At 49.0% G+C, this 22,626-nt stretch overlaps 1 protein-coding gene across 1 annotated transcript in view; it reads left to right on the forward strand.

Annotated features, from left to right (window-relative positions):
• Positions 1 to 18,138, forward strand: part of AMN (amnion associated transmembrane protein) — a 49,672-nt gene extending 31,534 nt beyond the window's left edge. The window contains exons 6-12 of the mRNA XM_037900997.2: positions 3,592 to 3,729; positions 3,978 to 4,086; positions 6,386 to 6,468; positions 10,389 to 10,560; positions 13,070 to 13,226; positions 15,970 to 16,087; positions 17,456 to 18,138. Of these exons, the coding sequence (XP_037756925.1) occupies positions 3,592 to 3,729; positions 3,978 to 4,086; positions 6,386 to 6,468; positions 10,389 to 10,560; positions 13,070 to 13,226; positions 15,970 to 16,087; positions 17,456 to 17,566 (888 nt within the window). The 3' untranslated portion in view covers positions 17,567 to 18,138. The remainder of the gene's footprint in view (positions 1 to 3,591; positions 3,730 to 3,977; positions 4,087 to 6,385; positions 6,469 to 10,388; positions 10,561 to 13,069; positions 13,227 to 15,969; positions 16,088 to 17,455) is intronic.
• The last annotated feature ends 4,488 nt before the right edge of the window (positions 18,139 to 22,626 follow it).

The raw sequence follows: 22,626 nt of genomic DNA on the forward strand, positions 1-22,626 counted from the left end.
CAGGTTTGGCTCGTGCGTGTGCAAAAAATCTGATTTGTGCATGCAAACTGCGTGGGACCCCCACAACCAAGGGAGTCAGGCACTGATTGCCCCATCTGGGGCATGCAAAAGCAATTTTCAACTCCACTGACTTTCTTGACATGACAAGCCATTCAAGCGTTGTTGAAGTATAAATAAGAGACAGACCCTCTCAGGTGTCTCTCAGAGGAAAGTATATGGTTGTCTGGGGGGGGAGGGGGAGTCCTACTGTTTTGGGGGGTTGATCTCCTCTGTCCATTTGTCTCGTTGCTGTCCAGTCCTGATTGGGTGGTAATGGTTATTACCCTACCATCTCTGCTGTCTCTTGCCCAAGTCAGAGTTCTTATGTGATTTAAATGTGGGTGTGCAAAACTCTGCATGCAATTTTGAAGGCTGCTGTGGTAAAATATGGCCGGACTGTGTCTAAATCAAACAAAGGAGAAACGTGACCGTTCTGCTTTCGAATGCTGTGTCCTTGGAGAGCCTGGGGAAATTTCAGACTGGGTTCCAATGTAAATGAAGGTTCTGAGGCTGGGAAAACTCTGTTTGAAGAAAGTCTGGTCCTTGATTAGCTTGTTCATTTGAATCCATGTGTTGGGAAGCATTTCAGTAAAATTAGGCCAAGACTTTCCAAAGTGACCCAGGACTTTGGGTGCTGAACCTGAGACACATTCCAGCGGTCTGTTTGTCACAAAGTGCTGAGCACTCACCCTCTGGTGATCAGCCCCCTTTGAGGTGTCTCCAAATGGTGCCCAGAATCACCAGGCCCTTCTGCAAGTTTGGCCTCAACTTTTCTTGTTAAATAAAAATGGCCATTGTCACAAAAGTTGCACAGTGGTTTATTAAGACTGGCCCCTGCCTCTCCTCCCAGGTTCAGCTCATTGCTTTAGTCACGTCATGTGCAATACTGAGATGGGCATGAACAACAACCCCAGATCCAAACAGCTCCTAACTTTGCGATCCAAACTGTGCAGCAGGGTTCCAACTTGGTAATGGGACAAGCTGAGATCCAGGGGGTTCTGACCACTGGGAATGCTTGTACTGGGAGCCAGACTTTGCACCTCATGTCCCACTCTACTGCAGATGATCTATGTATCTGGCTCCTGTGACCACAGTAAGTGAGCATGTCACAACACCCTGGGAGCGGGGAAGAGCTCTTGGCAGACAGGGAACTGATGCATAGGAGGCTAAGTGATTTGCCCAAGGTCACGTGGGAAGCCAGTGGCAGAGCAGGGAATTGAATGCAGGTCTCCTGGGTTCTAGGCTAGTACCCTAACAACTGACCATCCTTCCTCTCTGTCAGATATATACATGACACACAACTGAATTGGCCTGGGAAATTTTGTCTGTGTTTCTTGGCCTGTAAGAGCCTGAATGGTGGGACCTTCAGGGCCAGACTGTTGAGGAGGAAGATGTGGCTGGAAGGGCATTCGTACTCATTTCCCCAGGGCTGCTGCCACCTATTGTGGGCTTGCTGCTGTTTTTCTAGTTGGGAGTTTTCAACTAGCGCCTTGGGGCACTGGAGCTTGGGAGGCCGAATAAACAATGCCCTCTGCTTCCCTGGCTGCTCCATTCCTAGACTCACCTCTGCACTTGCTGGGCTCTGGGGCTGTGCTGTGTATTGTGGCTCAGGCAGGTTTTCACCATGCAGGACCTCTATCTTGGTTAGAAATGAGGATTTTAATGAGCCCTTCAGAGGATAATGGTGCTGCTAGAGGGAATATATGGAGGCTACATGCCACCGCATTGAAGACACAGCCATGCAGTTCCTTTTTCCTCTTGAGAGCCCTCCTCAGCCCTGAGCTGTGTATCCCATGTCGTGGCTTCACCTTCCAGCCCTGGCTCAGTGCCCCTCTTGAGTGGGTTGGAGGGTAATTGCAGAGACGCTAACAGCCTGCCCTGTGCCTCTGCCCAGGGACTAACCATATGGCCACTGCAGCACCTGGTGATCTGAGGAGTTAACAGCGGTCTCTGAAACAGCAGGCACGGTTACGCCCTGAAGCAGGAGACGTAGCTGGGTGTCTCAGTGGTTGTTATTATTTGCGTTGTGATCGTGCCCAAGAGTCCCCTCATCCTCCCCGTACTCGGAGCTGAACAAACACAGTAATGAAGACAGTCCGTGCCCCACACGGCATGTAACTGCGTGATCCAGTACGGGACTTCCCTGGGCCCTGCTCAGAGTTCTGGATCCAAACTTTCCTGCGTCAGGGGCCTTTGTGCTGTAGCTGGGGTTTGGTTGGAGCCAGCTCTAGCCCCTATGTTCCACAGCGCTGTGTGTGCGACAACTCTGGCCAGAGTCGGGGAACTGACATTATAGAAATGACATAGAGGTGTTCACCTTTACTGTTCCTCAGTGACCTTCCAGACCAAATCCTCTCAGTGTGACAGGGCCTTGTTCATTCACAATGAGGAGGCGACATGCATTCAAGTTTGTAATGCGCTGTGGGATCCTGAGAGAGAGGCTGAGAAGTTGGTTTCTCTCACTGGTTGGCGGGGCGGTGTGGATGGGGTACCAAAGGGTGGGGTTTTTACCACAATGTTCTAGACCGGTCTCTTGGTTTGGCCTCATCCAGACTGGGGGCCATGCAGTGTTAACCAGCAGAGTCGATGAAAGTGTTCAAACCGAGCTCACATGGAATAACTTGGTTTCCAGCCCTGTGTTGACAGGACCCAGGACCTGGATCCACCTAGCGTGCTCCCACCCACACCAGTGGCAAAGCTCCCATTCACTCCCAAGACAGCAGTGTCAGGATTAAAAGGAAGAGTGATGTAGGCTAAAAAGATGCCCATCAGCTGCTTCTACCCCTCTTTGCAAGGTGACATGAAAAGACTAGTTTGTGTATCCACTCCCGCACCCCCATTTAGGCATGGGGTATTAAGAAGGCCTGATTATTTTCCTCTTGCTTTTACCTTAGGGTTTGTGTCCCCTGTTTTTCCTGGAAGTGTCAGGGTGTCACAAATCTTTCTTTGGAAGCCTGTGTGGGAATTTAATTTAATGGGACATTAATAGGAGTAAAAGCAGAGGAGCTACACGGGGCAGGGATTTTTAGTCAGACTGTTTAGTACACTCTGGTTCACTGCTAACAGTGAGGTAACTGAAATGCCTGACAGATAAGTCTGAGATAAAACATTTGTGTTAAAGAATCCACATCCCTAGCCCTGCTGTTACAGGTGGTAGATCTTCAGTCTGGTTCTAGGCTCCTTTAAGCAGACTCCCAGTACAAAGAGGGAAAAGAAACCCCAGAGTCCTGGTAATTCTCAGCTTAAAAAGAAAGAAACAAATAAAAAACCCAGCCCATATTGTTGTTTTTTACTGGTTTTTTTTAGTTTGGAAAAGCCTTTCAGGAGTTTGTAGGCTCCATAAAGAAGGGGAGGTGGGCACTATCCCATTATTTTCCCTTGCCAGCACACCTTGAAGGGGATGTCCCAAGTCCTAGTACTTCCACCTTTGAGGGCAGGTAGGCTAAGTGACCGCTCTGTCGACAAGGCTGGAGCTGCCACATCTTACACTCCATAGTCTCAGCTGGTAAGAAATGTTGATCTATTTTTTAATCTTTCTGGGTTGGGAGCTAGAAGTTCACCAGTGACGCGGCCTTAGCTGAGTACATGCTGACCAGCTCAGCCAAGCTGCAGTTCCACGGCAACGGGACCTTCCAGGTGACAAATGCCGGGTGTCCGGACAAATCGGGCTGTGAGTGTGGAAATGCTGGGGTGAGTTCTTCAACTGGAATTAAACGAACTGTTCTCTGGGATCTTTTAGCTCCCATAAGTCACAACTCCTGGGTGGGCTCTTCATGGCCTTAGGATGCGGACAGGAAGTCAGGGAACATGCAAGCACTATGCTCAGACAGGGCAGTGCAATCTCATTGGTGTTTGCGAAACTAAACAGAAAAGCAGAGCAGGAACAGCTCTCCAGCCAGGGGTGGATCAGAGGAACTTACCCTGTGTTTTCATTTAAGAAACATCGACAGATCTGTGCTGCCTTGCTCGGGGATTCTGGGACTCGGTGCCCAGCGCTTGCGTGCAAGGACCCCTTCCAGCCAGTCGGACACTGCTGTGAAATATGCGGTGAGTGCAGAATGGGGATTAATTCCTGTAAGCAGGCATGGGCATGCTGGCCTTCTGGCATAGGTTTATTGTATCTATTTCCTTGGTATTAGGCCTTGAATGCCCTTCTGGAGTTGAATCTTGTGGTTGTCATCTTTACTTTGGGAATGCCAACAATTGACTGACAGCTGTTTGAGTGGTGCGGGGTCTGGTCGGTGGGAAGGTCAGAGCTTTTGGACGGAACCTTGGAGGCTTGAGTTGGTATAAAATAATTAAACAGGCTGGGGACTCTGCAAGTATCGAGACTCAGGCTTAATAATTTAGGGCCTGATCCAAAGTCCAGTGAAATCAGTGGGAAAACTCCTGTTAACTCAGTGGACTCTAGACTCCCTTTGGCTGGACTTTCTGAAGCTGAGGAATAACCCATACTCCGCCTGCTGAGCCCTTCTGGTTTTTCTCTGTGGGGTTTTGATCAACCCTCCATATCAGCATGGTGGCATCGAGGGAAAGGTCTTTTACATACTGTTCTATCTACCGCTCCTCCCCCAGTGGTAAGTATTTTATATTGGTGATATCCAAACAGGACAGCTTCCAATAGCACATCAGCTGTGGTAGAATTTGGTTCCTTTGAGGTTTAGACTGTCCAAATCCCTGCCAGAATTGAAACCGTATTTCTTAGCTTGGTTCTGGTTTAGCCAGCACTTTGTTGGCTCTAATAGCAATGTATAATGAAAAAGTACAAAGGATTCATTGATCGAACAAACCCCTGAACTGTCCTGATTCTGCATCCGACTTTCTCCTTGTTCCTGCTCTAAGGGCAGCTCTACCTCCCTATGAAGTGAGATTAAAAGACACAGGAAAAGGATTTTAGAGTTAAAGCTCTGAGCCCCTCAATGGAGCTTTGTACGGGGATCACCTTGCAGAATGGGGACTCAAGCTCACAGGATTATTATAGGAAACAATGCTCAGTGCTTCCTTTAGTGCCATCAGATCTTAAATGCACAACATAAATATTAACTATTCATCAAACAGCCCCGCTGCAGTTGGTAGCTATTTATTATCCCCGTTTCACAGATGGGGAAACTGAGGCACAGGGGCTGGCTTCAGAGGAAGGGATTCAGCACCTCTGAAAATTAGGCTCCTTTTGCTTAAGGCCTAAAGGTGGTCTTAGGGACTTGTTCAAGGAAGTCAGTGTCAGGATCTTCTAGCAGTGAGTTCAAATCAACCCCACCACCTCTTCCCACCCCTGTACTATGCCTCAAATGCCTGTCTCTGGAGCCTGAGTTATGCAGAGCGCTGAGTTATATTTCTGTCTCTCTGAATCATTATCATCCCTTTCTGGAGTCTATCTTGGATTGCAGCCTTTTGTCCCTGTCTGATTTTTCCGAGCCCTGCCCCTGCCCCTGGTTTAGCCTGTCAGGGTGTCACAAGTCATCAAGATAGTTCAATCCATTCCTGTCAGTGCAGGCTGCGAGGACTGCATTCAGTGCTGGCATCAGGGATGTCACTAATGGAAAATACCCAAGGAAAATGCACTTTCTTGTTCCAATAAATGTCATCTTTATCACCTACGGTAAATTTAATTGAAAATGAAAATATACCCAACAGATTGGCGGAATTTCCTCTACATATGGGTGTTTGTCTGCTTATCTACCTGGAAGGTGAACAAGAATTTTTCATATACAGTCATCATGCCAAACTCATTAGGGCTAGCATATGGTTTTCAAACCTGTTCGTACCAGCAGAGCCTTTGAAAGCAATTAATGGAACTTCGTATTTCCAGAAACTTTTACTCCTGCTTTTCAAGAAAAATATTTAGCTCAGCTAACGTGGTGCCAATTGATTTGGTGAATCCAATTGTGCCCTTCTCTGGTGCTTTTTATCCAAGGAGCTCAAAGTACTTTACAAGCATTGCTGAACGCTCATCATTACCTCTTTAAGCACTAGGTAAGTGTCCGGAGTGGATGTGGCTTTCCCAGGAGTGTTCTGAAAAGAGCCCTGCTGACGCTGGGTTTTTTAAACCTGTAAAAAGACCAGCAATAGAGGAGGTGTTTCCTGCTGAAAGCTTTTTTCAGAGATCGCTAGCTGATAGAATTATCCTCCCCTTTGTGAGCTCTAGAATGACACAAGATTACACAAATGGGACAGGGGAATTGTTTGTGAACCTTGTACTGATCCAGATCTTGGTAGACTCTGAAAACCACATTGATCCATGCTGCCAGCCCCACAATAGCCCACATGCAATGAGAGGTGTGCTTGCAAATGCAAAATCAATGAACCTGTGTGTGTTCTTTCTTGTCTTTCTGCCTTTGAACTATAGGAGCCACTATTTCACTGGAATACACTCCTGGTTTCGACATTAGGCAGTATCAGAACAGAATTCTTCACGCCTTCCTGAGCCTGGTATGGTAGTCTGTTTGGAAAGACTTATTTAATACACCATTCAGATAGAAGCCAGGAAATCCCACCAGTGAGACACTCACCATTATCTTATAATATAAATACATTATAATAGACTGGTACGTACATTTTTCCAGTGATGTCAAGCTGGGTAGTGGCTGCTTGCAGAGCCCTATCTGATACTCTTGTAACTTGGAAGTCAGGGTGGGGAACAGCTGTTTGTAGCCCTGGCTTCTAACCTCAAACAGGAACTCAGTTGCTGGTGCACAGAGTTCAGCTAGTAGGAAGTCTCTATTTACTATATGGCCCATTAGCGTTTCCCTTTTTTCCAGCTACATCCAACCTCCTACCCTGAATATTTGATGCTACGTGACCCTGGACAAGTCACTTCCCTGCCCAGTGCCTCAGTTTCCCCATTTTACAAAGGGGGTTAATGACACTGACCTCCTTTGTAAAGCTCTTTGTGGTCTAGGGATGAAAAGCACTATGTAAGAGCTAGGTATTACTACTGAAGCTAGTGATCTGGTTCTGCTCTCACACCAGGATGTCACTGGTGTGAATCCTGATTTACACTGGTGTAAATGAGAGCAGAATCAGGCGTGTTGAGCCCAGACTACCCCAAACTGTCCCACTCTTCCAGTTAACAAGACTATAGCCCCAGGACAGAACACAGAGTGCTGTTCAACGCAGAGCCAGCAGCATGGGCACCAGGAGCTCACACCTGCCTTGTTCGAGTTTTGACAGTCGGGGCAGCAAGTCCCAAAGGCGGGCTCCTTTAAATGAGGAAACAGTCAGCCCCAGACCATGCAGGGTTCCCGACGGCCCTCGAACTACAGTGGGAGTTGTTCCTTTTTGTCATTCATTCCTACTATTGTTTTGGGGCTAGGGATGTGAACTGGAGGGTATGGGGAGAGGAGAGGGGGTTGATTTCACCTCTTTTCCTTCACTCACCCCTCGTGGCCCTGTGGTCTCCCAGAGAAGTTAGCAGAGTCGTGGAGTTTAAGGCCAGAAGGGACCGCCAGATTGTCTTGTGTGACTGCTTGTATGTCACAGGCCACCCACACCATCCAGCACCCGGCCACTAAACCCAGCACCCAAAATGAGTTAAAAGTTGAACAGCCCACAGGAGACTAGGGCTATAATGTGTGACAGGTGGGTGGGACCGAGGTGCACCACTGCCCGACACCCCCTCCATGGCAGGGAAATGATTAAGTGAGATACACTCAGACCATCCTACCAAGTGAGCCACACCCCATGCTGCAGAGGAAGGCAAAAAACCCCCAAAGTCACAGCCAATCTGACCTCGGGGAAATTTCTACCCCCCGACCCAGGTATGACGATACGTTAGATCCCAAGCATGGGAGCAAGCCCCTGCCAGCCAAGACCCTGAGAGAAGGGATGCTTGGTACCATCTCAAGGCACCAGCCCACCCCGCCCAGTGTCCATTGTCAGCCGTGGAGGGTTGCCAACTTTCTAATTGCACAAAACCCCCTTCCCTGCCCCTTCCCCGAGGCCCCGTCCTGATACAGCCCTTCTCTGACTCCACCCCCTACTCACTCCAGCTCCCCTCCCTCTGTCACTCACTCTCCCCCACCCTCACTCACTTTCACTGGGCTGGGGCAGGGGTTGGGGTGCGGGAGTGGGGGGAGGGCTACAGCTGGTGGTGTGGGCTCCAGGGTGTGGGTGAGAAATGAGGGGTTCAGGGTACGGGAGAGGGCTCTGGGCTGGGACAGGAGGTTGGAGTGTGGGAGGACGTGTGGGCTCTGGGATGGTGCCGGGGATGAGAGATTTGGGGTGCAGGAGGGGGCTCCGGCCTGGGGTTGGGGGGTTTGGTGTGTGGGAGGAGGTTCAGGGCTGGGGTAGGGGGTTGGGGTGCGGGAGGGGATTCAGACCGGGGGCAGGGGGTTGGGGTGCGGATGGGGGTGCGGGATCTGGGAGGGAGTTAGGGTGCAGGAGGGGGTTCTGACCTGGGGTACGGGGTTGGGGTGCGGGGTCTGGGAGGGAATTTGGGTGCGGGAGGGGGATCTGAGCTGGGGAAGGGGGTTTGAGGTGCAGGTTCCAGCTGGGCGGCACTTTCCTCAGGTAGCTCCTGGTCGGCAGCGCAGCGGGGCTAAGACAGGCTCCCTGCCTGCCCTGGCTCCGCGCTGCTCCTGGAAGTGGCCAGCATGTCCGGCCCCTAAGCAGAGGGGCCAGGAGGCTTTGTGTGGTGTGTGCTTCCTGCCCCCGCAGGCACCACCCCCTCAGTCAATGGGAGCTGCGGAGCCGGTGCTTGGGTGGGGACAGCACGCAGGGCTTCCCTGATTGCCCCTGCCCCTTGGGGCTGTGGGGACATGCCAGCTGCTTCAGGGGAGCTGCACAGAGCCAGGGCAGGCAGGGAGCTTGCCTTAGCCCCACTGCACCCCTGACCGGACTTTTAATGGCCTGGTCAGCGGTGCTGACCAGCGCTGCCAGGGTCACTTTTCGACCGGGCGCCTGGCAACCCTACAGACATGGCCATCCCTGATGCTCCAGCGGAAGGAGATTAAAAAAACCCACCAACCCAGAGTATGGGTAAGGGGAGGCATAATCCCTTCCTGACCCCTGAGGTAGCTGTCTGAACCCTTGAGGCATGCACCTGAGGCTTCAGCTCTTCTCTAAGTCCCAGCTGGGGGTGGGGGTGGGGAGACTGGCTGGTGAGTGATGTGGGGCACTCTCTCTTCCCAAGGGATGACAGCATTTCAGCAGCAGGCAGAACCCACGCTGGGTGGGTTTACAGGGCCAGATTCACAGCCATGCAGGGGCCCAGCACAGAGCAGCTTTCATCCTGGTGGAGCTGGGCGGGTGGGGATGTAGGAGACTCCTCAAGGAGCATTCGGTTGGCATATCAGTTCCTACCCCATCCCACCGCTGAGGGCATGGCCAGAGCAAAAGGTGCTTGAACAAGAAGGTGGTGCATCTGGCCAATCCCTGCCTGCCAGAATGGGTCCTAGAAAGTGTGGGCACCTGGGCCTAAACCAGAGCAGTTTTCAGGCTGCTCTAACTTATGCTGGGGACTAGTTTTGTCCCTGGCAGCCATGGGATCTAGGGGCACAAAGGTGGCTGACCAGAGAACCTGACCCAAAGTTTTCAAAACATCTGTTAGCAACGCTGCAGGAGAAGGCAGAGCTGGGGGTCCCAGGCTGCGCGACAGGCAAACTCGCTCAGGTGTCATGGTGCTCTACACAGCTCTCAGCTGCCATGCTGAACCCCCGGCTCCACTCCTCCACTCTGCGTTCTCCTGCCCAACCAGCCAGTCGAGCACGCCAGCATTGGGGTCACTGCAGCAGCCCGCCTCATGCTCTGGAGCTTCGGGCCCGGTGCAGCCACCTGGAGGATATGGCTTCAGAGATCCCCCACAATGGATCCCGTGGGCCAAATTTTGCTCCGGGGCAGGTTGTGCTTCCGGAGTAACTTCACAGGAGTTACTCTGGATTTACCCTGCTATAATCAAGATCTGACTATAGCCCCATGTAGCAATAGATGCGAGTCTGGTTCTTCCCCCCTTACAAACGTGTACATTCTAATGCATCGTTTAAGGGTGTGTTACATACACTGCCTCATTATACAGGGGCCAAATGACACTGTCACTAGAGCGTAGGTGCCCCGATCCAGCTCCAAAGGGAGCAGTATTCCTACAGGCATAACCTACCCTGCGTATTTTGAAGTAACATTGGGCCCTGGTGTCTGTTGTTTACAGCCCTGCATGGAAAGAAGACATAAATGTGTCGTTGTGAAAACACAGCCGTGATGTGATTCACAGCCGCACTAGCTCTTTGATGATATTTACATTAAGATTTATAGCCAGCACTTATTTTACTGTCCATCGCAGCTCCAGCTAGAGACAGACCCTGTGATCTCTGCCTGCTGACCTAATGTGTTTTGTGTGTCTTGCTTTCTCGGAAAAGCCAAAATATGCAGGTGTTCAGATGGCTATATCCAAGGTGCGTAAACCCCAGACTTCGCGGAATGCAGTTCCAGTCATCCAGATTGTGCTAATGGATGATAAGACGGGCTCACAGACAGGGACTAATGCTGAACAGTTGGCTGAGGACATCATGCGTGACATAACAGCGCACGGTAACTGGTCCCATTCACCTATGGAAGATTCTTTCTCATTCACCAATGATGCTTTCTAGGCGGTTAATAGGAATCATAGAAAATCAAGTGGCAGTTTATTTAACAAAGTATGTATTGAAAACTCCTGGTTGCTTGTACATAGCTTGTCCATCCTTAGAGGTTTTTTAAGGCTCAGCTTGACAAAGCCCTTGCTGGGATGATTTAGTTGGTGTTGGTCCTGCTTTGAGCAGGGGATTGGATTAGATGACCACCTGAGGTCTCTTCCACCCCTAGTATTCTATGATAGCACTTTGCTGTGTCTATCCTCCAAGGACCATAGCAACGTAGTTCCAGTGGTGTAGCTATGCTGGCATAACCCTGTAGTATAAACGCAGCCTACAGTGATGGAAAGGGGTTTCTGTCGCCGTTAAGAACTTCGCCTCCCTGACCAACGGTAGCTGCATTGGCAGAATCATTCTTCTGTCAGCCTAGCTGCATCTACACCAGCGGAGAGGTCAGCATAGCTACAGTGCTCTGCGGTCTGGATTTTGCATACCCCGGAGCAGCATGCCAACGTACATTTTAAGTGTAGATCAGCACTTTCAGCTTCTAAGCATTTTCCGGCCCCTCTGAATTAATCAGTGCGAGTCCAGCACAACTCTTGCAAATCTATCCTCCCCCACTCCCTAAGGACTTGGCTACACACAGGTTCAGTGTTAACTGGTGCAGCTTTGTATGTGGACACTTAAAACTGGTTATATCAGTTTAGTTTGTCCTTGTGAATTTACATCAGTGTCCACATATAGAGCTGTACCAGTTTAACTAAATGAGTATAAAATCACACCTTTGGTCATCTTTAGTCTTGTCTACACCCAAAAGTTGTACCAGTATAGTGGTACAGTTAAAGTGATACAACCCCCAGTGTGGATGCAATTAAATTGGTATAAAGGTGTTTATATTTGTGCCGTTTATTTCCATATGGGAAGAGGACTAAAGTTATACCGGTACACGGCATCTTTACATCAGTATAACTATGTCCATCCTAGGGGCTTTACAGGTATAATTATTTTGGTAAACAATCCCTTCCCTAACCAAAATAACTATGCCAGTACCAAAGCTGTCCATGGACCAGCCTTTCTGTGTAGGCCAGGCTTACGTCTGCAGGAAGAAAGAAACTGCCACTTGCATGTTGCCTATCAGATGCCTCTTTTTTCCAGAAAGGAAAGAAATTGGGTGTCTGAACTTACGGACTTTACCATTCTCCATACAACCTGTCCATTCTTGTCTCCACCTCCAAAAAGAGGAACAAGCAAAAGGAACAGAGTTTTCACATAAAGTTTTTCACTCTTGCAAAATGCATTTTCCATATGTGGGCTCCTGATATCCCCCAAGAACAGTACTGTTGATTGGCCAGACTAGTGGATTAATTGAACCTTTTCACTGATCCCATAAAAGGGACCACACTATCTGCCTGGTTCACTTTTTCTGGAGGATAGCTCTGATCCAAATCTTCCTGCATAGAATATGAGACATGCATGCTAGAGCTGTGCAGAACATTCAAATAAAACCTGGACTCTCAGCAAGGCTCATGAGCCTGGAACTTGGGCAAGACTCTTGGGTGACCATCATTTGATTTATGATAGATCCAAATCAGTCCCCCAGAGCTGAGTTCCCTCTGAAATGTGTCCCGTTCTTGATGTAGAGCCTGATTCAAATAGTGTGACTCAAGCCCATCTCTAGCGGGAACCAGGGCCAACATTTTCAAAATTAGGAGCCTAAAGTTAGACTCTTAAATCCACATCTAGGGCTTGTCTGCACTGCAAATGTTTTGCCAGCATCGTTATACCAGTATATCTAACCCAGCAGAGCTCCCTAGTGGAGATGTAAGATGACAGGAGGAATTCTGCCGGCACAGTTAAAACACCTCCCTGAGCGACACGAGCTAAACCGAGGGAAGCACTCTTCTATCAGTATAGTCGTGTCTACACCTGGGATCTTTTCTGGCATACCTATGTTGTCTAGGGGGTATGGTTTTTTTCATAGCTATGCTGGCAAAACTTTGTAGTGGACAGCCTCTAACACGTAAGTAAATGACTTGATTTTCAAAAGGGCCAAATACCTTGAAGTCAGTGAGGGCTGTTGGCTGTTCAGCACTTTGGAAAATCTTGGCACCCATGAAAGGTGGAGGTCTTGACCAAGTCTCACTCGGACTGATTTTTTAACCTGAATTGCCAAGTAAGTGACGCTAGTGTGCGTGAGAACCCGTGCTAACCAGAACTGAAGGGCTGCGTCTCCCAAAGCCCTGTAAACGGAAACCACTGATGGCACACAGCCCCAAGACCTGCCATTTAGCCTGACCCATGTTTGCGGAAATGCTAATGCCACAGTGAGTTGCAGAGAGTATTTTTCTAGGCACCCTGCTTTTTATGTACATACCAGTTCAGTACAGGGATTGCAAGTCAGGGGAGAAGGGGGGAGGGTGTTGTATTGTATAACCCTGTACTGAAAAATCCTCTTACCTACTTTGCAGGTGACTCCTTTGGCATTGTGACGGGTACAGTGCAAGTAGCCACTGGCAGTAATTCTAATGGACAAGGAGGCACCATTGCTGGGACGGTTATTGGTCTGCTACTTGGGGTGCTGTTGCTCGGCATAATGCTGTTTCTCCATTGGAAGGCGATGATAAGGTAGGCACGGGAGCTTTCACACCCATTTGATTGTTAACCACCGAAGAGTTTTGTTTAACAGCTGAGACTAAAAAAATGAACTCCGAGGTCTTCCGTCGTTCACTGATTCATGAAACAAAGAATCCAGGGATTGGCCCAGACCCTACCCACCATTAAAGCAACTTTATGTTACTCCACCAGTGTCAAGCTGCACTAACACTGGCAGAGCCGGCCTCCCAAATATCCTCGCATCATGGGGAGGTCCTAAGGTGACAAAGAACTGCCAGAGCAGCTTTTACGTCACGCCCTGTCCCTGCACCCAGGTCGTGGCTGGGCATCCTGGCATTGCAATAATCCTTGGCTGTGTGTGTTGTTGGAAGCTGGAATAAATGAGGGCAGCCTTGAGGCTGCTCTGACTTGTACCCAGGGCCTGGTAGGTGCATAGTGGCCCCAGGATCAGGGAAGTTCTTTGGTGGCTTCAAGGCACATTAGTGCCCCCTCCAGCTGCAGCCCACGAACCAATAGCTGTTGCGCTGTTCTCCGGTTTGAGTTCAATGTGGTTCAATTTTGTAACTTAATGGAAATTCCCTGTCGCTCCTGTCGCTTTGCAGTTCCGCATCTGCATGCAGAACTGACATTGCCTGGTGGGGCCCATTTGGCCATATTAATGCATCGAAACAATTCTATACACTTGTTCTGCAACTTTGTGTCCCTGAGAGCAAATTGCACGATGGACAGAGCCCGCGGCAGCCCATTGGACCATATCACTTTATTTATTAATTGTCACGCAGCCTGCGCTCAGGCGTCAAAAATGGAGACTAGGCCAGGGCAGGGCTCGGCCTTGCATTCCTTCTGTGCCCCAAATTCCCACGGAGGCCAAAGGAACCCAGTCTACAGGTCTGGGCCCTCACTTCTTTTGCGTGGCTGCAGATCGGGGGCCTGCTGAAGTACCTCGGGGCTTATCTGACTGTTCCATTGGCCAGCATGCAATTTAAATCACTTGTGTTTGTTAAAGATTTCAGACTTCCTGCGAAACAAGCAGATTCAAGCAGTAAAGATTACATCTCTGAAATGTTAACTCTGTGTGTGTGTGCGCGTGTGTGTGTGTGCGTGCGTGCACTGGAAGGATGTATAGCTATCAGGGAATAGCTGTACTGGGAGGTGGCTGGATCAGATGCATTTGACACAATAGGTGAGATGAGAAGAAGGAAAAAAGGGGGAATTCAGAAGGAAAAGGGGAGAAAACTGGGGGTGGCCGGGGAAGGGCCCATCACAAGATTTCAGTGTAATCAGATGGGCTTTATGAGCCCATTCTGCAGGTGTTTGTCCCACATGTCAGGTTACCACAGCGAAGGACCACAAAAGAGCCCGGTCTCTGCTTAAAAAGCTTTACCAGCAGAGCCATGTCAGGGGTGTGCTTTGCGGTTATGCTGATAAAAGACCCAGTGTAGACACAGTTATACTGGTATAAGGTGCTTTATACCACTATAACTTGGGCCAGGTCTACCCTACAGACTCCTGGCAGCATTGCTCCCTGGGCCAGGGGATGAAGAGGTGTGATTTTTGACCAACAAAGCTGTGCCAGGAAAAGGCCATAGTGTAGACGCAGCTATGTTGGCAAAACTAGCTTGTTTCACTCCGGCGGGGTAGTTTTACTTCACCGGTGCAACATGCAGCTTTGCCAGCATAGCAGCATCCTCGCTAGGCATGATTTGCTGCTATAGCATACCAGGATTCCTATACCGGACCATGGAAATACCACTAGTCCGGGAAAGTACTCCTAAGTGCAGACATAGCTTTATTTTGCCTCGCCGAATTGGAATAAGCTATACAAGTATAGCTGCTTCCACACTAGGGGAGTGGTGTTGCTCTAACTATGATGGCATAGTTAAAGTGACAAAACTGTTACGTGTAGCCAAGGCCAGATGTTCCAGATGAAATCCCATGTCCAGGCTGCTGTTGCATACCAAAGAGCTTTGTCACAGCTGGCTGGCTCCAGCAAGGGAGGAATCCAAGGCAGGCTGCTTCTGCTTTTGCCAATGCATTAGTGTTGCATTTTTCAACAACCAGCGCAGTTCTCAGGCATCATTTGTTTTTCTTGCCTCTCGACAAGCACAGAGATGATTAGCGTTTCCTAGCAAAAAATAGCAGATTTATTTCAGTTCTAAGTAAATCTCCAGCCCTCATAGTTGTTACTAGATTATTCATTTCCCAGTGACGTTCATCTGGAAGCTGGGCAGTTGTTTGACATGCGTGCTCACTGCTTTGGGAGGAAAGTTTATGAAATAATGAAAGAGGGGTGGAACCCAAGACCAAAGCCTTTGGCTTGGCTCTCCCTGCCCAGCTGCAGGCTCTGAATTCCAGCGCTGGCACAAATACCATTTCAGCACTTGGATCACTGCTGCTGGATACCAGTTTTTTCCTATAATGGAGGGTGCTCTAAATTAGAAAATGGGGAAATGATAGGGCCAGCCAGAATGTACTTCTGGAGCACACTGAAGCTCTAAAGCAGAGGATGCCAATCATCCTAAGTGCTACTGAAACAGTCCTCCTTCAGAGAGCCTCGGTTTTAAAACGGAAAACTACAGCCACTTCCCTGAAGAGCAATCAATGTCCCTTTTTCAAGAGGGCTTGACACTTACCTGAAATATTCCCCCACCTCTAGCATGAAGGAAATCCATTTCACTAGGGGAGACTGGCTTGACAGTTGCCTTCAGTATTGGATGGACGCACATTTGGGAACCTAAAATGTCTTTCCTCTCAGATTACCATCCGTACACTTGGCAGGCCTGTGGAACAGAAAGAAGGACCAGGATGTTGTGGCAGGGCCAAGTGACAAAGGGTTTGACAATCCCATATTTGACATGCCGACCAACAGAGCTGTAAGTGTCTTCACTTTCTCTTTTTCCACAGCTGGCTCAACGCGTAACCCTTTGCTCAGCCTTTGCATGTGGAATTATCATTGCAGGCACTGGGCTGGTGGGGTGATTGGGTACTGGCTGGAATATCTGACCTGGGTGGTGTCTGCTCGATGGAACGTCGAGTCTCTGGGACTCTGCAGACTACAGCAGGGATAAGTCCTATGTACACAGTGGAGATTCCCCGTTAGCTCCAGGGGAAACGCTGTGTGCACTTGGAGGGAGTGGAAGCCCTTGGGCTTTACCTCGATGCTGCAGATGTGCTATACAGCTGGTGACTGTGCTGGCCATTGTTTGTGGCCAGAAGCTTTTTACAATGTGGGTCGCTAGAAGCTCTCCAGTTTTACACACCCATCACGGCTGAGGCTTTCAAAGGAGTGGTAGGTGAGGTCTATGTCCCGAGTGCATTGCAAGCGGCTTGGATGTGTGGAACACTTGAGGGAGGCCAAATCTGAGGAACATTCTGAGCTGGCAGCTGTAGCTAGGAGCCAGAGCACTAAGTACAAAATGTAGCAGAGGTGTTTCATTTTCTGGAGATGTTACTGGCAAAAATGAGTTGTGCTGTTCCTGAATCCATAGTGCCTTCGACTGACATGTTTCTTCCACGCCCTCCCCACACTCCTCCCCTTCATAGCTCTGTAACTAAAAAACCAAATTACCCCATCTAATGTAATTGGGGTGTGACAAGAGTGAGCAGCAGGAGAAGAGAATTGCTCTGGGAGGAAGGACACTTGCCCCAGAAAGAGCCGGGCAGAGCTCAGGCCAGCCTGCGTTGCGGGGGGCTTGGGCTAGCCACACACGGGGCGGGGGCCCTCAGATGAGCAGCTCAGGCCAGCCCAGGGGTGAGGGTGGGGCCTCAGGCTAGCCCTATGTGGTGTCCCATTTTCCCTTTGGGAAATGTGGTCACCCTAGGGATGGGCTAAAAGCTTATCAGGTTCCACAGAAGGTTTTTCCTTTCTCTGGATGAGACCATCCACCATTACATTAGATGGGGTCACTTTGTTTTGTAGTTCCAGAGATAGGAGCCTCATGCTTCATGGCAGAAGCCAGCCCCAGCTGGGTGGGCTAAGGAGGAACATCCTCTGTGGGCAGCTCAGTCCAGAATGATCAACTGAGGGGTTTCGGCTGCTGGTCACTGCTGGAAACAAGATACTGAGCTAGACGGCTGGCTGGTCTGAGCCGGTCTGGCCATTTCCGTGTGAAGTATGCAGCTTGCTGAACGGTAGTGCTCAGTTCCACAATGTCACATCAGATTCACTTCATCTTACAAGCGCCTGAGCTCGGCTTTTTTTTCACCCCTCTCCTTAAACATTTTGTCTCTTTCTGTTGTAGGAGTCACATGGTGCATGCTCCGGAGAGGAGGCCCTGAAGGAGATGGCTAGTAAAGACAGTGGGATTTATTTTGTTAACCCTTTATATGATGAAACTGAACTCATTGCTTAATAGCAGAGTCCTGAGCGGTCCTAGCCAAATGTGAGGTTGGAATATAATTTCATTCAGGCTAATATTTTACCCACTGTACAGTAATAGTTATCCCAGGATAACCCTCTATGGGGACATTTTTATTTTGCAGTAAAAGTGGCTTTTATTTGGTTATTCTAAATCTCTTCCCAAGTGTTATCTAAATCTCTTCCCAAGTTAAAGCAGAAAAAGCCACCCTTATACCGGAATAAGTATGTCCACATGCAGGGATTATACACCGGTATACTATATCTCTTTAAATTCGCACCTTAGCTTATACCAAAAAATCTCTACCACGTAGACAAGGCCTAACTAAAATCCCCCTGCATCAGCATCTGTGTATGATTTCTTCAGTTCCTGTCCTAAACTGTTATTTTGTGTTGCTGCTAGAGCTGCTGAGTTCTTCCACCCCCAAGGTGGCTGCATTTCAGTGGTGGGTGAATTGATATAATTTGCATATCAGTTTTCCTTGTCAATGACAGGAGCTGTATTCACTCATTTGTTAGCTGAAGTTCCCAAGGCCTTAACAGAATAAACAGTGTTCGTACAGTTCATGTCATTTGTGTGCAATCGTTGTTTTTTCCCCCCTTTAAAGATATTCAATTAAATAACAATACTTTATCCCCATTTTATCCAAGGGGAAGCTGAGGCATAGCGAGATCAAAGGCTTGACCCCTGCAAGATGCTGAGCTCTCTGGCCTAGATCCAGCACTTTTCACATGAAATCAGCCGGTGATTTGTGTGTGTGGAGAGAAACAGGCATGTCAGCAAAATATTTCAGAGTCCTTGTTTGTTTCCCTGATCACTGAGAATATCTGAATGCAGACTTCTCCCCGGCCCTCCACCCCCGCCAGCCCATTTCACAAGGTGGAATCCTAAGCAAGTATTTATCTTCCTCTGTCTTTTATTGAAATGGCTGCACTGCTCCGATTTCTCCTGCGATCCCATTCAAGTTTGACATTTGTTATGAGAACTTAAAAGAGCCACCTTGGAATTTTTCATGTTGCTTCCTGAGGTCAGAGAGCAAATATTTTATGAGGAAAACAAAAGAGGGGACCCATCATTTTTTACATTCCTGACATTCCAATGTGCCACTTTACGATGTCCACACTACTTCCATTGAGAAGTCCAGCATGAGATGTTTAAATGGCTTTATTTTCTGCATCAGAGACAAGATGGGTGAGGGCCTATCTTTTACTGGACCAACTTCTGTTGGTGAGAGAGACAAGCCTTTGAGCCACACAGAGCGCTTCTTTGGGTCTGGGGAAAGTATTAATAGTGTCACAGCTAAATACAAGATCAAACAGCTGTTTTAGCATAGCTAGAACATATTCTAAGGAACCTTTATGCTAAACTATCTGTTCCATCTTGTGTTCAGCTGTAGCACTCTTTCCCAGTCCTGAAGAAGCAGGTCTCATTCACCAACAGAAGTTGGTCCAATAAAAGATATGACCTCACCCACCTTGTCGCTCTAATATCCTGGGAACGGCACCAATATTCCTTTCTGCATGACATTCTGGGGACTAGTTAAGTGCTCAATTAAGAGTGGGTCTAAGAGGCACAACCTTTCCACAGCTCCTTAGGACGTGGCATCAGGAACAGTATCGTAAGTATGTAGCCTCATTGATTTTAAGGCCAGAAGGGACCATTATGATCATCTAGTCTAACCTTCTGCATAACACAGGCCAGAGAACTTTCAGCATGGACGTTTACTTATTTATCACTGGATTTTTATAGCTGGTACCTCTCAAATACCCTACGCACCCCAAAAATTCATGCAGCAATCCTCCTCACGTGTTGAGAATTCATTATAGAATAACTTATCAATGGGCAGATCTTGGATTCTGAATGTGTGGAGATGCGTGAAAATGTATGCAAATTTGCAATCTCCTGGGTTGTCAATAGGGCAGGTACAGTAGGGAAGTAGCTCTGTTTAGTTTATTATTTTTTGTTTTAGACTTTAGATGGCCTAAGCTTTTTTCAAAGGCTTTGGAACTTGGTTTTTGTCAGAACCTGTGACAGACATAAATGTGACAGCTCATAGATAGTGTTTAAAGACATTACATGTCTGTCTCTAGGATAATGACCCACTGGAACTATTCTGACAAAGTTTCCTTTGCAGACAGATTAAATGTATTTTACAGGGGTCCCAAACATTTCCCAGTGCTGACTGGTTCACTTGCCTAACCATTGGCATGAATGGGGCAGAAAAATAGATTCAAACATCAACCTCCAGAAGGCAAAAGTTTTGCAACAGCCAATTGATTCTGTTGCAGTTTTGGTAGCGAGGTTGGGCAAAGACATTATGGAGCAGACACTTGAGTAATTTGTCATTCTGGGCTACCAGCCCCAACTGCTCGTGAATGGACCAGGAGCCAGAAACAAGGAGAGGGCCTCAAATAACAGCCCTCTACAACGCACAGCATCTCTCCTGGTCCAAATGGAGACAGGCCCTGAGCAGTCAGATGGAAGAGTAGAAACCAGACAGCACAGCTAGGAAAACTGAAGTCAAAAATGGGAAGCTAATATGTGCTCCCAACAAACTCCTTTTCCCTCATGGAGGCTCCCCTGGGAGCCACTCATGGCAAAGACAGCAGCATGGGAACGGAGCTCAGTAGCACCATGGGGCTGGAGTGGGAAAAGGAGGGGGGAGGTTTGAGGCCAAGGGATGAATTATCCCAGCGGCTTCTACAGTTCCCTTATTATCTGTATTATGGTAGCACCAAGAGACCTTTACCAAGACCACAATCCCATTATGCTAGGTGCTGTATAAACCAACAATAACAGACCCTGCCCTGCAATGGATACAATCTAAACAGACAGAAAGGTGGAGGAATGGAGTATAGTGAGCCCCATTCTGCAGGGACAGAGAGATGACGAAGCCTGGATCAGAGCTTGCGAACCGAACTCAGAGCCCTGATTGCTAGTCTACTGCCTCACACCGCAGCGCCTCCTTTCTGTAGCCCCCCTGAGGTGTCACCTCTTGGGCTCCACTACCTTGAAGGCTCTTTTAAGTGCCAAGCCTTGTGCCAATGTGTGTGCTGGGCCCAGGGATTGCTTTTGCCTGCAAAGCTGCCTTGCCTCACGTTGTGAGGATTGGTTAATGTTGGAATAACACACTGTAAAAATACAAAGCTGCTATAAGTGCTTCATAACGTTAGTACCTGTTGCATCCTCTCTCAGAGACCACTCCCTGCTAGGACCAGGGGCAATCACGCATATACTTCAACACAACAGCCAACAACCTACCTGACAGTCCTGGAGATGGGGGCATGTATCTGCCATGAACTGGGTGATGACCACCGGCTCCATTTCATAACAGATACCCACCATCCTTTATGTGGTAGCAGCTTTGGCTCACTGTTGGGACAGGGTAGGTTGTACCCACAAGCTAGAAGGGAAAGACTCCATAGCCCATTCCCCAGCCACCAATGAGCCCCTATTTGTCCCTATAGGGTATGTCTACACTCAATAAAAAAAAACCCTGCCTGGCTTGTGCCAACTGACTTGGGCTCGCAGGGCTCAGGCTAAGGGGCTTTTTAATTGGGGTGTAGACATTCGGGCAGGAGCTGCAGTCCAAGCTCAGAGAGCCTCGCAACTCAGAGGGGCCTAGAGCCCAGGCTCCAGCTCTAGCATGAATGTCTACACTGCAGTTAAACAGCCCCTTATCCTGAGCCCCAGTCAGCTGGCATGGGCCAACTGCAGGTGTCTAATTGCAATGTAGACCCACCCTGAAAGACCAAGATGACGGAGCATGAAAAAGCCCAAACTGCCTAACTATCTACATGGAAAATTGAGCATGGGGTAGCAGCCTTGGGACTCATGGGTGCTGGGGGTCTAGGCCTGACTGTTTCTGGCACAAGTCACTTTCTCTCCCTGCCTAATTCAGATGGTAAGTGGTGCAGAGCAGAGACTGCCTGGGACCGGGTGGTTGGTTGTCCTTTGTTGATTTCAACTGAAACGAATCACATTTAAAAACAATTCCAACTTTGCTCGTTTTAGTGACAAACAAGGAGCTGAAGTGTTAAAAACAATACAGCGGAATGCTTCAAATGTGCTGGGGGCCCTGGCAGAACTACGTGCTGTGAGAATAAAACTGACAAGCCAATGAGCCCTCCTGGGTATTGAAAAGAAAGGAGACTGGGACGGGAGGGGTGGTGGAGGGGAAGAGACAACCACTGAACACTGCCAAGCCTCAGCCTCTTCCCTGCACAGAGGTGGGGGCAGCGAGGCCATCGATCTTACGGACCGGTTGTTGTTGCCAGTGCTGCACTTCCCATAATGTTAGATGCCATGGTAACAGGATGATGTCGCTTGCCAAGCTATTCATCTACGAGCTCAGAATTTCACAGTCCCACTGGCCTCCTGCATCAGTCAGCACTAGCTCATTGGAGGAGAGTGCGCAGTACAGCACCCCTCATACAACATGCTCCCACACAGCTGTGTGCTGCAGAATTCAACTTCCAAAAGCAAGGACACCCGCCACAAACACACCCACGCTAGGAGAGGAGGGACGGCCAAGGGGTTAGAGTGCTAGCTGGGGATTTGAGACACCTGGGTTCAATTCACTGCTCTGCCACGGGCTCCCTGTGTGACTTTGGGCAAATCACTGAAGGCCAAAGGTACGGAGGCATTGCTCCACTGAGTGTTAACTCCTAGGTGCCCTGTTGCCCAGTGGAACCCCCAGCCCTCGGTTGGGTGCCCAGCCTCCCCGTACAATGCATGGGCAGATTAAGGGATCCTCAGAGGCCAGTAGGGAGGGAACAAGCCATCTGTGAACTGCAGCGTGTGGCTGGTGGGCCTGAGTTGGGCACCTTCTGCCTCTTGGGAACGTCAGCCTTGACCCTCTTCCTGCAGTTAGTGGTCTAAACCAGGCCAGCCAACTCAGTAGCCCACACCCTGGAGTGGATGCAGCAACAAAGAGAACCATAGCCTGGTGGATCAGGCCCTTGGAACCTCAAGTTCAAAATCCTGTTTTGGCTGAGTCAGACCAGGGACTTGAACCTACATCCCAGGGGAGTGCCCTAACCGCTGGGGAATAA

The sequence above is a fragment of the Chelonia mydas genome, chromosome 6 (genome assembly GCF_015237465.2).
Source record: "Chelonia mydas isolate rCheMyd1 chromosome 6, rCheMyd1.pri.v2, whole genome shotgun sequence".
In the NCBI taxonomy this organism is placed as follows: Eukaryota; Metazoa; Chordata; order Testudines; family Cheloniidae; genus Chelonia; species Chelonia mydas.